Consider the following 16,856-nt stretch of genomic DNA (forward strand, 5'->3'; position numbering starts at 1 on the left):
CATTTTGGACACACTGAGTTTGAGGTGCCTAAAGGAGTGCACTCATCTGGAGATGCTTCGTATAAAGTTGGAACTGAGTAGTAAAGTGAAATCATACCAAGCTAATGTCCTAGGTGAAATTCAGCTTTATCCTCAAAAGAGAGGCCAGCATATATATTTTTCCTAGTTCTTTTTTTTCATATAAGAATAATTATAGATTAAAGTCAGGAGTCTGTTTTGTATTGTTTTTAGCTACATATCTTTTGTTGATTGTCTTAGTGTTTTATCATTTGATTCTCTAAATATTTACAGATTTTTGAAAATGCTATCCTTGGTTGTCTAAATTAAAGAGTTAGTGTTCTTAAAATAACTCTTTTGTATAGTCTAAAACAGGAAAAATTTTTTTAAGACCTTGTAGATTGTAATTTATTGGCCTATTCAGACTTCCTTAAATATTCAAAGATATCAAGCCTAAACATGTCTTCCAAACAAGGAGATTCATTCAAAGATCGGAATGTCTTTATAAATGGTTTATGCTTTTCAGTAACTTTCTCAGAAGTTAATTCTCATTTCCTTCTGGCTAGTCCTCTGTTACTAAGTTAATACCTATAAAGCCTAGCCCCAAATACTTTCCATTTATTAAGACCCTACAGTTATATGATTAAAGGCACAAATGCTGGTTGGTGTTTTGGGGGTGGTTCAGTTCAGTTTGATTTTAATTAAGAATACTATTTTCTCAGACTTCAGCTAGCAAAATCTTTTATCCTTAATATTCAAAGCATGTTTCCCTTTGGGGAAGTAGGGATGAAAAACAGCTGTAGTTCCTCCAAATCTCATGTAGTTCAGTTAAGTTTCTTCCTTTTGTCTATTTCCTATTCAACATCAATATCAGTATCCTTGATGAATATTTATTGACTACCCAATGAATAGTGGTACCATTGTAAGTTGATCATACGCTGATGTAGGAAAGCACCTTTTCTTTTTTATTGCTTAATGGATAAAAGACACAAAGAACTTAATGGACTAGGTCAGATTCACAAAGAGTCTTTGGTGCACTTGGGCAAAGAGATTCTCAAAACACATACGTAAAAATGGAAACACTTGGGACGCCTGGGTGGCTCAGTTGGTTGGGCGGCTGCCTTTGGCTCAGGTCATGATCCCAGCATCCTGGGATTGTGTCCCACTTTGGGCTCCTTGCTCGACAGGGAGCCTGCTTCTCCCTCTGACTCTGCCTGCCATTCTGTCTGCTTGTGCTCACTCTCGCTCCTCTCTCTCTCTGACAAATAAATAAATGAAATCTTTAAAAAAAAAAAAAAATGGAAACACTTCTATTGGAAGAAATGGCATGGCCATACCAAGTGCATGGGTTTCCCTGATCTTGCCCCTGTCTTTCTTAGACAGCAGAGGGCAGCAGCATGAGATACTAGTTCTGGAGCCATCTGTTTTTACTAGCTCTTTCCTTCGCTGAGCTCAGTACACACCAGGTATAGCTACCCTGCATGGACAGTAAATATTTGAGGGAGAAGATTTAAGCACCGAACAAAATCATAGTGTAGATGGGCAGTCCATAAAAATGACAGTATCTGATTTTACATTCTAACCCATATAATCCTGGTCTCTTGCTTTTTAAGTCTTTATTCTAGAACATTTTTGAGAGAGCAGATATTTAGGGCTGTTAGTCATAGAAGAAGCCGTATGGTTGCAGGATGTTTGTAGTCAGTTTACAGGTAGTAGCAGCATGAGCCAATCTACAGGAAGTGCTGTGCCACAGTGAGGAATTAGTAAACGTGAATGAATGATTGCTGATGTCTCTTCAGGAAAACAGCTTGTTCTGTAGGTGATCTGGATTCACAAGTCAGTAGCCGCTTTGTATTTGGCTAGCCTAAAACAGCAGTGATTGTAAAAACAAAGTGACTCAAACATCTCAAGACCTTTGTTCTAGTTCTGTCGCTTTAAAATTGTTAAGCGCTCACAGAGCAAGCCCTTGAAAGCTTTTTCTCAGTGCCTGGAACAGAGTTTGTGTTTCCTTTTGTGTTACCTCAGAACTGTGATTATCACTTCTGCACACTGTAGGTCACAACCTGCTAGTGAACAGTGACATCATTGTAAACGATTGTGACCAGGATTTTATTGTAAGAGAAAACAGGGTAGATTAGAAAATACCACATGCACCATGCAAACGTTTGTCCATTTAAACTCGTGTTCTATATGCTGGGTTGGAAGGTAAAGCGTATCTCTATGGGCAGGTCATGGTAAAAAAAAAAAAAAAAAAAAAAAAAAATTTTTTTTTTTTTTTTTGAAAAACACTTCATTGTAGCATGCATCACATCTTCATATGATTCTGTTTATAATAATCTGTCCCTTCTACTAGACTGAGCACCTCTCGAAAGAAAGAATCACATTTTCACATTTTTTTGTCTTAAAATTCCTAACACCTAGGACCAATCTGCCTGACATATACAAAGTGTTCGGTCAATGTGAAACGGATGAATGAGTGCATGAATGAAAATCACTTATTTCTTCTGAGCCTTTTATTTCTTTTTCATAAATTCAAGTGTTACCCACCAGATCTCACAGTGTTATTCTAAAGATCAGTTGCGATAATGTATGTGAAAATGCTTTATACAAGTGTTAGAAGCACAGTCAGGGTTATCATGCAGCATCATTTTTCTTGTTGGGCAGATAAGGCTCAGGAACTCTAGAAATCTTAACTCAGTGTTCTCAAGGTGGCATATTCTTTGTTGTTCTTAATATTATGATAGGCTTTTTTTTTAAGCTGTAGAGTTAGAAATTAGTCTTGAAAAATTGGGTGTATGCCTTTTTGAAACTTCTTACTATGAAACATTCAATACACAAAGTAGGTATGGGGAGGAAATCTTTTTCCTCTACCCTTCTAGGTTCTTTTGGTTGGTCTGTTAATTAGATTGACATAATATTAGCAGGAGATTGAAAGGTTTAAATAGGAGAAGAACAAATTTAATTGCATAGGTACAGGAGCTCCACAAAGTCATGAGAGGCTCAGATACAGGCAGTTGAAGCTTATATGCCATCCTGAGCCGAAGAGAAGGTGGCAGGAGTTGGGCTTCAAAGGGGAGGAAGACAGTTCACAGGGAGATGGGAAGCGCTGATGCTTGGTAAAGAAATGTTTGTCATACCTTGCAGAGACCATGGGACACAGACAGGACTTTGAATAAGTAGGCTCTGTCAGCTCCCCCAAGCTTATCACGCCTAGCTCACACTCTTTGTAGTTACCTCTGGTGATAGTTCTCTTCTGGGAGCAGGCCCTCTATTTAAATTGTTAGAGACAGTTAAGCAGGAGATAAAAACCCCTTCCTGACTCTTCTGGGCCTCGATCGTCTTCGGCTCAAAATAATCCACATGTGATAGTGGCATGTTTCCAGGAGGCTCAGTCTGAAGGCACAGGAGAAGATGGATGGACTTCTGTGTAAGCGTTTTACCTTCAACAAACAGTTGGCCGTTTATAGCCAATTTTGTTTCATCTGCGTCCTCTCCTGCTTTCCTTTCCCATCTTACTGTGAAAGAATAATGGATTTCTTTTCTTTGCCTCCTCTTCCTCTTCCCCCTCTTTGTTTTTACCTTTTCACGTATCTAGAACTTTTTCTTTTTAATTTTTTATTTATTTTGGGGAGAGAGAAAGAATGAGTTCAGTGGGGAGAGGCAGAGGATGAAGGAGAGAGATACCCAGGCAGACTCTCTGCTGAGCCTGCAGCCCGATGCAGAGGCTCAATCTCATGAACCCAAGATCATGACCTGAGCCAAAACCAGGAGTTGGATGCCTAACCAACTGAGCCACGCAGGCCCTAAAGTATGTAGAACTTTTAACAGTCTTTTAAATCAGTATTCTCTGACAGGAACTAGCAGGTAAACAAGATACATTATTTCCCAAGATTTTCATATGATGGTGACCAAGTATATTGCAAAACATGATCACATTCCAGAGTCGTAACTAGTTCTGGAGGCTTAGTTACACAATTGCCAACTCTGTCATCTTCTGCAGAGATGTGACCTTACAGAAAAGTAGAGAATCTGAAGCATGAGCTTTAAGCTTTTTGAATTTTTGTTTTGTATCATGTAATAGTCCTCAAGCCTTTGACCTTTAGCTAGGCAACAAAGTGTATCCAACTGAGACTTCAGGAATACCTTAAAGCTATAGTAAACTCTGCTTTAAGGCTACATAACATGGACCTCAGAAGTCATAGTCAACTTAGAAGAAAAGAATTTTTAAAACACAGTAAATAAAAATCATTATGTTATTAATTTATTATTATTATTGATTATGAAACCAGAAAAGATATTTATCTTTTCTGGTTTCATAATTTTGTGATTCAGGACTTCGTATGATCTAAACACAAATAATTTTAAACTTTAAAGGTGTTTAATTCTGCCAAATATTTTATATATGAATTATGTGGAAGTTTTTTTCCTTCAAGTCAAAAGTGGAGCTCATTTTCATTTTTAATATAGTACTGCTAAGTTTTGCAATAAATGAGTAATCTGTGATTTTGTATGTCCCCATTGTCTTGAAGTTTTTAATATATCCTTGAATTTTTTTTCCAAAGTAAAATAAATATAAGTGCACTTTTATTTTAAATTATTTCAAGACATGGGGCACCTGGGTGGCTCAGTCTTTAAGCGTCTGAGTTCAGCTTAGTTCATGATCCCAGGGTCCTGGGATAGAGCCTCATGTTAGGCTCTCTGCTGAGTAAGGAGCGTGCTTCTCCTTCTCCCACTCCCCCTGCTTGTGTTCCTTCTCTAGCTTTCTGTCTCTCTGTCAAGTAAATAAAATCTTAAAAAAAAAAAAATATATATATATATATATATACATATATATATATGTATATATATTTCAGGACATATTTGTACTAACGTAAGGAGGTTACCCCAAACCCAAGTGGTGAGGGTTGTGGGTTGGGAGTGCCAGCTGGAGGAGGTGAAAGTCACGTGGTCTTGAGTATTCTGACTCCAAAGATGTTGTGGATCACAGATCGGGGTAGATCTTTGTCAGGGACATTACCATTCCACCAGTCTCCCTTGCTGGAATCCTAGAAATCATCTCTTCCTCTTTTATTCCCTTCATCTACGAAATAGATCCTTATAGGTTATTTATTTAGAAAAATCTCTGGCTTTATCTTTAGCTTTTTGCTTTTTTAAAGGATCTATTTATTTATTCTAGAGAGGACAGAGGGAGAGGGAGAGGGAGAACCCTCAAGCAGACTACCCACTGAGAACAGAGCCCAATGTGGGGCTCCGTCCCAGGAGCCTGGGATCATAATCTGAGCCAAAATCCATTCGGAATCGACTGAGCTACCCAGGCACCTCTGGCTTTATCTTTTTCATTCCAGTGACCAGAACATCAGTTCTGATCTTTATGAGCATACATCTGGACTATAATAACAGCTGAGAAGAAATGAACTAATACTTTGCGACCAAGCCGTTTTATGTACATTTAACCCTTAACAACAGACCTGAGAGGCAGAGCGGTTATCTGCATGTCTCAAGTTGTGAAAACTGGGCGAGCTCTTACAGGAGCCCTGTATTGCTAAGGAATCTCCTTGCCCTGAGTCTGTCTGTCCCTGAAGTGCATTCTGTATCAAAATACCATGATAGGGCGCCTGGGTTGCTCAGTGGGTTGAGCCTCTGCCTTCGGCTCGGGTCATGGTCTCAGGGTCCTGGGATCGAGTCCCGCATCGGGCTCTCTACTTGGCAGGGAGCCCGCTTCCCCTCGTACGGCTTCTCCCTCTCTGCCTGCCTTTCTGCCTACTTGTGCTCTCTCTCTGTCAAATAAATAAATAAAATCTTTAAAAAAAAAATACCATGATAATCTCTATAAAATGTAACTCTTGCCTAGTAAGAAAAAACAACAACAACAACAAAAAATAATAATTGCTGATCCAACACTTTACAAATTACTAGGGTTTTTTCAAGTTCAATTTCATTCTGCACAAAGTACTCCCTGAGGTTAGTATTATCTTGTATTACTACCTTGTAAGTAACCTGTGATGACTTCTGTTTCCCATCAGACCAATGATAAAGTCTTAATATTGATGACATTCCACATTTTGCACTGTGGCCCTGCTGTATCCATGGAATCCTATCTCTCAGTGTAAACTGGAGTTAATTTTAGCTAGGGGAGCTTCCTTATGGTCCTACTCAGCTACCATTCTCATCTCTTAGCCTAACATCTGTTCAGACACAGCTCTTGTCCATGTCCCCCGCTTTCCCCCATCCTTGTCCTCTCAGTGTGAACTCTGCAGTCCCTACAGGACCCATTTCAAGTCCCACCTTTTTGAAGAAGACTTATCCAATAATTTGTCTTATCTCTTTTTCTTCTTCATTTCCTCTGTCAGATATGTTTGTCCTTGAATGTAATTTAAAATCTTCTCCCTTAACTATAAAAGTAATACATTGCCTCATGTAAAAATAATATGTAGGAAATCTAAAAGTGAAAAGATAACTCCTGGTTTCCCAATCCCAGTTCATAGAAGGAACCACTGTGACATGTCTTTACAGTCATATTTCTGTGTATAAACAAGAATGTGTGTGGGCACATATCCACACACCTGTTTACACATGTGGAAAATAGATATAGGTACATCTGTTTTCTACAGAGACATTGTCACGGCTTTCTTTTTTCCACTTGACAATATATCTTGGAAATCTTTCCATGTTTGGTGAGTGGAAGTGATTTCATTTAAGCATATTGCTTTATTGCCTCATATTATTTCATGTCAAATCATTTTACACATCTGCATTCTTACCTTCCTTCAAAGAAAGAAACCATCAAGCCCTCAAAAGCAGGAGTAACCATATATTCATTCTCATGTCCATTCCTTCACTCTTCACTCCTCGTGCATTTATTGCATATCTCACTGTTTGTGCCATGGAAAATTAGGGATGTTCGCTTCTCATAACCCCTAAGGAGCTAGGATACAATAGGTAGGAACTGAGAAGTGACACAGACTTCTGTTACTGGAAATACGGCCCATTGGGTTATTTGAGCAATCCTCTTGCTGAAAACCATCCAAACTCTCAAATATGTATAAGAAAACATCCTCAGAGCAGCAAAGGGCAGAAAATCAAAGGAAATCTAAGGAGCAGCAAGAGTCCACAGGAAGTTTGAAGAACCAAGCTGCTGTAGCCCAAAGGGCATTTGCCAATGTAGGCGAATTTGAGCTCTGCCTGCCTTATGGGTAGTAAATCTATACAGAAAGCTAAAGAAATGATGAACATAAAATACAGCTTGATGATTGGTTGGGGGCAGTGGGTGCAGGGAGTTTCTGAAGTACTCAGAATGTTCTATTTATTGACCTGGGGCCGGCTCTCCAGGGAAATTTAGTTTCTAAACAGCATATTTATTTTGTGTAGTTTTCTACATACATGTCATAATTGACAACAAAGAATTAAATGTAGAAGAACAAGTGTAGAACAATATATATAGAACGATCTCCCACATGTGTCTATTACATAAATGGATGTGTGCATGTGTGTGTGTTACATAACTGGGATCCATGATACATAAATTCTTTATGTTATAGAATACGTAAATTGATGTTTGTGTACATATATAAGTATGTGTGTTTGGGGCTGCAGGTGTGTGTGTGTGTGTTTCTTGTACATAGAAAAAAGATCTGGAAGAGTATTCACCAAACTACTGAGGGCAGCCTTGAAAGGTAGAACAGAGATGGGGAAATAGAAAGGAAGGATCCTATATTTCGTGCTTCACTGTTAATTTTTTTTAAAGTAATCATCATTATTATTTAGTTTTTTTTTTTAAATCACTTACTGAAAGATGTGACTTCTGTCTCTGCCCATAAGTATAAAAGGTACTCCTGCTGCCATGCTCCATACCACTTGGCACAGTACCTTTTTTTTTTTCTTAAAACATATATCTTGTTCCCTCACTAGGCTGGAGCTCCTAAAGGGAACAAGACAGTGTTAGGCTTACATTTCTATTTCTTGTACCTTAAAGAGAGTAAAAGTCTCTAGGTCTCCAGGAAATATAACATTTCCTTAGAGGCTCTTTTGAATGTTATTTTATACCTGGCACAGCAGTGGGCATAAAGTTGGCACAGCAAATACAGGTTGATTTGAATTTAACTGACACTTTGTGGAACCTGTAGGCAGAGGTGGAGTCCACCATGCGGTGCCCCTTTTGATCTCAGAACACAGGAAAATGAAATTACTCTCTGAAAGTTGAAGTAGGAAATGAACATCAACTAGATTAAATCCAAGAGAGTCAACATGAACCTAAGAAACATAAAGACTCCTTGGATAGTGAGATTTGACTATAATTAAGGGTACTAGCATCTTAAAAACATGCAAATATACAAAATCTCCATCAGAAGAGCATTTTCTCTGTCTCTAAAACAGAGAAAAAGAAAAGCAATCAATTTGAGTGTTGTGATACCCAACAAAGCATGGTCTGGCCACTAACAACTGCCAGGTTGAGGCATGCATCCAGCCTGCCTGGCAGGTGGCGAACCCTGTCGTGGAAGAGCTGCAGAACCTCTTGCATTTTGTGCTGGGATCCTGTGTAATTATAACTCCACTTGCTCTGCTTCCATGCTCACCAAGCTTCCCTCCAGAAATTTGCCTTCCCAAGGAGATGACGTACTTGTCAGGCTGATGGGCATTCAGTAGCCTGATTCTTCTGCTGTTTACTGTAAATAATAAAGTCGCCTTCTTCTTCTTCTTCTTCTTTTTTTTTTTTTTTTAATACATCAGTGTTTTGTGAATTTTGTTAGCATGAGTCTGCATTCCTGGGTCCAGTCAAAGAGATCGGGTATGAGAGTCTGTGAGGTCCATCAAGGTAAATGCTACCTTGAGGGTATCTTTTGGAGCGGACTGCTGGATTTCCCAGGTGATGCCCATCCGTGATGTCATGCTTCATGTGGCCTTTCCATTCCACACGTCACCGAATGATTCTGCCCAGATAATCCCTTAAGAGCATCTTCATAACATGCACATTTCAGCTAGAGAGTACAAATCATAGTATGTCAGTGAGAGTAGACCCTTTTCTTCTGGGTGAGTATTACTTGTTTGGTTTAGCAAATTTCACACCTGCCCAGAGGGATGGAATATATATTGTCAATGCCACATCATGAGGATCTCTGACAACTCATTTCCAAGTCTGGCTTCTCAGCCTCTTCTGGCTTCACTCTGGCTCTCATCTCATTGTCCACATTGATCCTGGCATCATTCTCAAGTCACTTCCTAATCTGGTCTCTCTTGCAGCAGCAAAACCTAAAGAAGATGGAGGACACAATGAGGTCGACAAGATTAAGGATAAGGATGCAAGTAGAGCAGGCAATGAACGAGGTTATAGAATTTTTTTCTTCCGTTCTCATCTTTCTCTCTCTCCTCAAAACAGCCCCAGTAGCATTTGGAAGGGTTTCATATACCACACATGTGACATGTTCAGCTCATCTATGAATACAACAGAACTTAGACCAGATTTCAATAAATGATTAACGGCAATTTCTTGCTAAGAAGGGTATCAGAGTAGATAACAGGGCACAACCCATTACAACTCTTAAGGGAATGCAGGAATTCTAAGTGAATGTTGCCTCAAATATGACAACTGTCAGGGCGGGGGAACTTTACTCAATTGAGTTTTCCCCCTTTCTCCTGTTCTTCCCTTCCACCCCAGCTTCCAGCCAGCATAAGTGACCTCTAAATTTTACCATAAATTTATCAGGAATTTACCCAGAGCAATCTTCAGTGGTCAGTGCTATTTGAAATAATATATTTTTATGAGTAGATTAAAGTCCCACAAAAATTCCAGATAGATTAATATAGAATCTTAAAAAGAAGTTTTTACAAACTTGGTTTTTAAAATGTATTTTTCTTTTAACATTCGCGATTTTGTCCATTTATACAATTGGAATTCTGCAGCAGAATTAGACACTGTTGGATTATTAGTGTGTGTAATAAATTCATGAGGCTTCTATCCATGTACATCATGACCAAGCTCTTCTTGTGTGTTGTTAAATGATACGGGGCTAAATTGCTAGACAGGCAGTTGTGGACCGTTCCTGATTACCTTGATGCTAATTGAGTAATCAACGAATTCACCAGGCCTTTTGACCCAATTTGCCAAATGGGCTTTCATTTTCTCTGGGTGAAAGATGATGCTAATGAGGACAGGGTCCAGTTTCCATCCCCTTGTAAGCAAGGTTTGTTTCACAGCCAGAGACAACGTAGATAGGAGATCCGTAGCCCCCCTACGGACTCCACCGTCATGGAAGTTAGGCCCAGTGGTGTTGAAACACAAAGTAATCAAGCCTATCACCCCTCTGATGTACCTGTCCTACGTTTGTGGATTAGTACAGCATCTTAGATAAAAGTGAGCATTTTCTAGAGCAAATCTGGCAGTTTGGTATGTTCTATGCTAAAGGAGAGCTTACCAAAAAAAATAAAGATCATATTCCCATCTTTTATTAAATGTTTAATTACCTGAGGAGAGGATGCACATGGTCAGCATTTATTTAAAAACAAACAAAAAGCAACACCCAGAACTTTCAAAACTACCTGTATTTTTCAGAACTCACATACATCTTACTATTTTACTGAAGTGCCTGATAACTTGTCAGGATCCCTCCATAAACTGTACTATGAATAAAGGAGTAGAATGAACCAGGGAAGGAGGGCCACCGAGAAGCGGTGAGGGTTTGACCTCCTCTTCCCAGCCCTCCCTTGTCATAAGCCCAGCCCACTGCCTTCCGTTTCCTTTTTCTCTTTCCTTCTGTTGAAGGTCAGAGCCTAGCTAGGGATTCACTAGCCAGAACTGAAAAGACAGGCGGATTGTAGAACAGAACTTGCCAGAAGTTGAGTAGCGTAATGGCAAGCTGAAGTTTCCAGCTGTCAAAATGAGACAGATGTCCTCAGATCCTGATAGACCCTTTGTATGGAAGCCACCCTTTCACACCCTGCCCGCACAAGGACCCTGTGCCAAGTGGCTGAAGAGACTGAAGTTCTTCTCTTTCTGTTCTTTCCTGGCATATTTTTCTTCCACCCTCCTGCAGCCTTCTGACTGCCTCTTGTCCCTTTTCAGTAAAAGTTACCCTGGAGCTCAGTGTGTTAGATCAATCCCTGTGTGTCTGTGTGTGTTGTGTGTGTGTATCTACATTTTGTTTTTGTTAGCTTATAATACACCTTAGAATAGTCCTTCCTAACCAAGCGGTTCTTAACTTTTTAGGATTGCCTGTTTAGACAGTCTCAAAATTCCCCTCAACAAATGTATATGCACATAAAATGTTGGGTACAGTTCTACATTATTCACACACTCCTAACTTCTGTTTATGGTTCTCAGCTGGATTCAGAATCCCTCTCCCATGATGGAATTCCATGGGAGAGTTCCATCCCCCGTGATGGAATTCTACTTGCATGGTCTCTTGTGGGATTTGAAAATATATTCATTCACCAGATGCCCATTAAATGCCTACTCTGTGTCAGGAACCATGCGGGGCACTGAGATATAAGGTGAAAAGGACCATGGCCCACCCATCAACATTTCGATTAAAGTTGAAGTGATAGACAAATAAACAGGATTACCATACAACATGGATGCAGCAGTAGGGGAAATGTGGGATACTTTGGGGAGCACATCCAATGAGTGTTTAATTCAGCTTTGGGACGTCAAGAAATTTTCCTTATAGTGATACCTGAGTTATTACTCCAAGTAGAAGAAATGCTGTGTATAAAGTCAAGGGCATCATCCATTTGTGTATCATGTTGAGAAATTTGGGCTTTGATTTTAAGGAGCCTTAAGTTGAGGGGATAAGGATTGATCTGTGAAGAAAAGTGCTGTAGCCTGGAGAGAATGGGTTGGGAGAAGCGGGACTGGAGGCTGACAGGCTTTGGCAGTAAGCCAAGCAGACAATAGTAGTGATTTTAACTAAACTACTGAATATGGATGAAAGAGGATGAGTGGAAAGAAAATGAATTGGAAACCGCAGAATTTAGTATTTGACTGCATTCATTCCTTCAGTAGGGATTGGTTGTGCTGCTGTGCATTAGGCGCTCTTCATTCTTTCGCTGGCCACCCTTGAGTCCTTCGATGTGAAGATTCATGATTCCCTTTAGCTAAGTAGTGGGGAACCTGTGAAGTTTCCTATATAAGCTCAGGTTACCATCTTGAACCCAAAAGCTATCCAGTACATCCTGATGAATGATAGTGAAGTAGACAAGACACCATCTCTGTCCTCAAGTCCGGCGGCGATGACTTCCAGGCTTCTGGAGTGGACGGCTCAGGGGATGATGGTGCTGTTTGCCAGAGACAGAACAGCTGTGGCTCAGAACAAAGTTCCTGGGCGGAAGTGCTTTTTCAGGCTGTAAATGCCGCTCCAGAAATTTCAGGCTATCCCTGTAGGTAAGAATCACTGTGCTTAATGACAGATGTTGCTGATGGCTGAAAGTTTGTACAGAGACAGTATTTGGGGAGGGGCTGAAGAAGCACCGATAGAGATAATACTTGGAGCCAGGAAGAGGATGTTGAATGAGAGGAGGGGCTGAGGTTGGGACCTGGAAAAACCACAGAGAAAGAAGAGGAATCTGATGAGAAAGCCAAAGAGTATAAAGAAAGTAAAAGATGTCCCAAGATGGAGCCCGAGGGTCAAGAGGGAGGAGTAGCAGTGTGGCAGCCGCGGCCGGCCTCAGGATGTACTGGGTAGGCTTCTGGTTCGAGATGGTAGCCTGAGCTGACATACTCCGTCTCGTACATTCACCAACGCTTTGGCTAAAGGGAATCATGAACTTCACAGCAAAGGGCTCAGAGGTGCTAGCAGAGAATAATGGAGATCAATTTTATGCCACATGAATTCTATCTCAATAAAGCGGTCATTAACAAAAAGTGATGAAAAATTCTCTTTTGAATATATTCTCACATAATTGTTGTACTTAAAAAATGAGTAAACGATAAAAATCCAGATGTGTGGGGGTGGAAAAGGGGGGAGTGAGGGAGATGACCACCAAAGAATTGATTTATACCCAGTCGCGTACTAACATCATGTGTGGAAAGCGGCGGAGCGGCAGCTTACACATTGGAGGGAGTGTGCTGTGGTTCACGTTTTACAGTCGGCGGAGGTATCATTTCTTTGAAAGGGCAGCAAAAAGATCATCTCTGACATGGAATGGCTTGTGGCACATCCCATTCATGTACTTGTGCTGAAAAACAAAAATGCAGAGCGATCTAGAACCAAACAAGTAATGAGAATAAAGAAGCCAGTAGGGGAGGAAATCAAAATAGGGTATTCTTAAGTTGTATGGAATTACTTATGAATAACAGTTGTTATTATAGTAGGAAGCCATAATCCGAACAGTAGATGAGTCCTCATAAAACTAATATAACAGACCAGTGATAATGGGGACCCACAATTATAAAATGCTTCAACAGTTTGGCAGGCAGCAGGAGGACGAAGGAGCACAAGGAGGGTTGGCCTCTGTAAAGAAAGAGGATGAAGACATTTTAAGTTAAGCAGTACTCATGTTGAAATGAGATGAAAAATTTCTTAATTGGCCATGAGTCAGAAGAGAACATCTTAATATGGCTAAGGAGATGGTGGTAAGGAAAAAACAATTTAGAAGCATAAAAAGCAGAGTATAGTTTAAATTAAAACCAAACATATTCACTACCACGCAATAACAACCCAATTCTGGTAGAAGACATGTATTCAAATTGATTTTTTTTTTAAATCCAATCATAATAATTTGATCCAGAGTTACTAAAAAAAAAAAAAAAAAGCATATAACCATAGATGCAGAGGGAATTTTTAAAAAATACATTTGAAAAGAAATATTTTTAACCCATGACAATAAATTCAACCTACAAAATGAATGACCAAAAATAAATGTATAAAATTTTGGATAATTAAAATTGACAAAAATAGGATTAAAAGAAAGGCCTCCCCCAAAGTACAAATCCATCAGTAAATTCTGTCAGATCTTAAAGGAGCAGGTATTTCCTGTGCTTTTTAATCTACTTCAAAGCATGCAAAAATATGGAAAATGGTCTTGTTTATTTTATGAAACCAAAATGGCTATGACCAAAATTGTGTTTTTTTTCTTTTTCTTCAAAGTTAAGAACACTGTCACTTAAAACTAAATGTATGAAACCTTCAATCAAATATTAGCAAATGAAGTATAAGAGCCTATTGAAAGAAATGGAAAATATGAACATTTGAGACTTGTTTCCATAATGTAGCATTTGCTTATCATTAGAAAATCAGTAATATGGTAATCACGTTGAGGGATCTTAAGAGGAAAGCCTTTTCCTTTCCTGTGAGCCAAGCAGTACTCTGGTGATCCAGCAATGAACCCAAGTAACCAACTCCCTTTCTTTGTAAAACTTATTTGGGCGGGAGAACAACAATAAATAGATAACTATTATAATCACATATATGATTTTGAGGTGTGACAGATTTCAAATCAGTGGGGGAAAAGTTGGCTTATTCCAGAAAAAAATTTGGAACCATTAGCTAATGTTTTCTAACACTATTTTAAATCCCAAGCTTCAACTTTATATTAAAATACATTCCAGATGAACTAAGGAGTTTAAATGTTAGAAATTGAAACCAAACTATGGGAAGAAATCAACAGTGACTACTTGTACTACATTATGTTCTGTCAGAGCTTTTCAATCATGTCAGAAGTAAAAGTGCTGGAAAGATTTATGACCTGAAGGATGATGTTGCTTCACCTCCAAGGCAGTGAGGACAAAAACAGCTACTTCAGACTTGCAAACATTCAACAAAGCCTAGCATGTTGACAAGATTTATTTGAGGGTTTCATCTGGGAAGAACTGAAATATCCAGGAGTAAGCCCAGCGTCATTACTTGATACATAAATCCAGCTCTGCCAGCGTTCTGGATCGCTTCCTGCATGCTAGATAGCGTGCTGAGGCTTTACGTGTAGTACTGCAAATAGGCATCTGAGGTAGTGACGGGTAGTCCTTTGCAGACTTTACAGGTAGGGCTCACAGGCACAGAAAGGTCTCTAGCTTGCCCTAGGGCAACCAGCTAATAACTGCCAGAGCCGGGATTTAAACCCATCTGGTGCCAGAATCCGTTTTCTCAATCCTTAGGCTGGACCAAACATGTCTCTTGATTTTCTGACTTACTAAAGTTCTCAAAAGACAGGTTTCTGAAGATGAATTTAGGGAAGGGAGAAATTTAACTTAATCGGTCCAAAGAATAAATTTGGGTGATAGCTTCCCTCCTCGAAGCTGCAGATCCCCTGGGAGCCTGTGAGGGGTGCTTTTCTCACCTGCATCCAGTCTTTGCCAGAATATGTTTCGGGAGGGTTCAGAATTCAAGTTTCATTCTGTTGCCAAAATAACTTCCCAAAAAATCACCCTGAAGAATTTTTGAGTAAAAGATTTCCCTGTTTACCCCAAAACAAACGAGTGGACTTCAGATGTCACTCAGTTTTCATCAAAAAGTGTTTGCAAGGCTGGTTTTTCTCCATTTGTGACCCCGAAAGCAAAGCTCATCAGCTTGACCCGCATTCCGTTCTCTTTCCCACACCGCTGAGGCCAGGAGGCAGAAGATTCTAAGCGAGGAGACTCTTTGAAGCAAATTTCCCCCGCCAAATCTACCATTGTTTTAATACTTTAAGTATGGGATTAAAAAAAAATTTTTATTTAAAGGTGACATGGACTTTAAAAACACTGAGAAACACTATTTTACACCTGTGCATATACTGGTATGGGAATGTGAATATGTTCCCCAGATATTTTTCAAAAACTCTGCACATCTTTCTATAACCTCCCAGATTTTCCTAGCCCACTTATTTTAATTATCCTAAAAAGGACTGGGATGTTATTAGCATCTCAAAATACCATTGATTTTCTAGTTATCCTTCTATTTTTAAGTTTAGTTTAACTTAAAATGTGGAAATGTTTATAGCACGAAACCTGTATTTCCTCATTGAGTGTGAACACTTAATGAAAAATAACTCACTTTTACTTTTTTTTTAAACTTTTGTTCTCATAAATTCAGGTTTGTCTGCAATTATAGCTATAATTTCTCCTGATTTTCATTTATTTTGTCATATCTCTTCCACACACTTAGTAGTTTCTATGTTTTAAATCAGTCTGAATCCTGATCTTTAAATAAGATTTATGTTGACAGCTGGTAAGTGTTGATTATAACATTACTATTAGCTTGTGTATACTAGTTATGTATCTATTACAATAAAACAGTATGTACAGTATCTTATTTTTATAAAATATAATAAATCTGATACTTCCATATGGAAAAAAATCTGAAAGGATATATACATAGCTATTAAAAGTGGTTAACCTTTGGGGGCGTCTGGGTGGCTCAGTGGGTTAATAAGCCTCTGCCTTTGGCTCAGGTCATGATCTCAGGGTCCTGGGATCGAGTCCCACATCGGGCTCTCCGCTCGGTGGGGAGCCTGCTTCCTCCTCTCTCTCTGCCTATTTGTGATCTCTCTCTCTCTCTGCCAAATGAATAAAAATCCTAAAAAAGAAAAAATGGTTACCTTTGGTGGTGAGACTACCAATGATTTAAATTTTTATTTATATGTATATTCAAAGTTTTAATAATAAAAATGTTTTATTTATATAATTATTTAAATAATTTATTTAAATAATTGACAGTGGAGTAAGGTAGTCCGCTCTAGGACAAAATAGATAAATGTCAGTAGCTGTCTTATATACCAGCCATATGTTTAGAAAGTATAATGATGGCAAGGAGGACAAAATAGACAAGGAAATAATCTTATTCTCAATAGTAACATAATAACATAAATGCCCAGAAATGAATTTAAGAAATACATACATCTTTTCAAAAAGCCAACTGGTTTTTCTGAGATGCTTGACACAGTGGGAAATTCTA

General features: G+C 39.0%; 1 protein-coding gene across 4 annotated transcripts in view; it reads left to right on the forward strand.

Moving 5' to 3' along the window:
- NSMCE2 (NSE2 (MMS21) homolog, SMC5-SMC6 complex SUMO ligase) overlaps window positions 1-16,856 on the forward strand; it is a 213,118-nt gene that overhangs the window by 95,689 nt on the left and 100,573 nt on the right. For 2 of the 4 annotated variants that reach the window (XM_004743545.3, XM_004743547.2), the window contains one exon: window positions 9,235-9,318. The exons of 1 other annotated variant lie outside the window; for it this stretch is intronic. In XM_004743545.3, the coding sequence (XP_004743602.1) occupies window positions 9,235-9,318 (84 nt within the window). The remainder of the gene's footprint in view (window positions 1-9,234; window positions 9,319-16,856) is intronic. One more of the 4 variants, XM_013051756.2, reaches the window with a different exon arrangement.

This window comes from Mustela putorius, unplaced genomic scaffold (genome assembly GCF_011764305.1).
Source record: "Mustela putorius furo isolate JIRA1106 unplaced genomic scaffold, ASM1176430v1.1 tig00000228_pilon_pilon_pilon, whole genome shotgun sequence".
NCBI classification, from domain to species: Eukaryota; Metazoa; Chordata; class Mammalia; order Carnivora; family Mustelidae; genus Mustela; species Mustela putorius.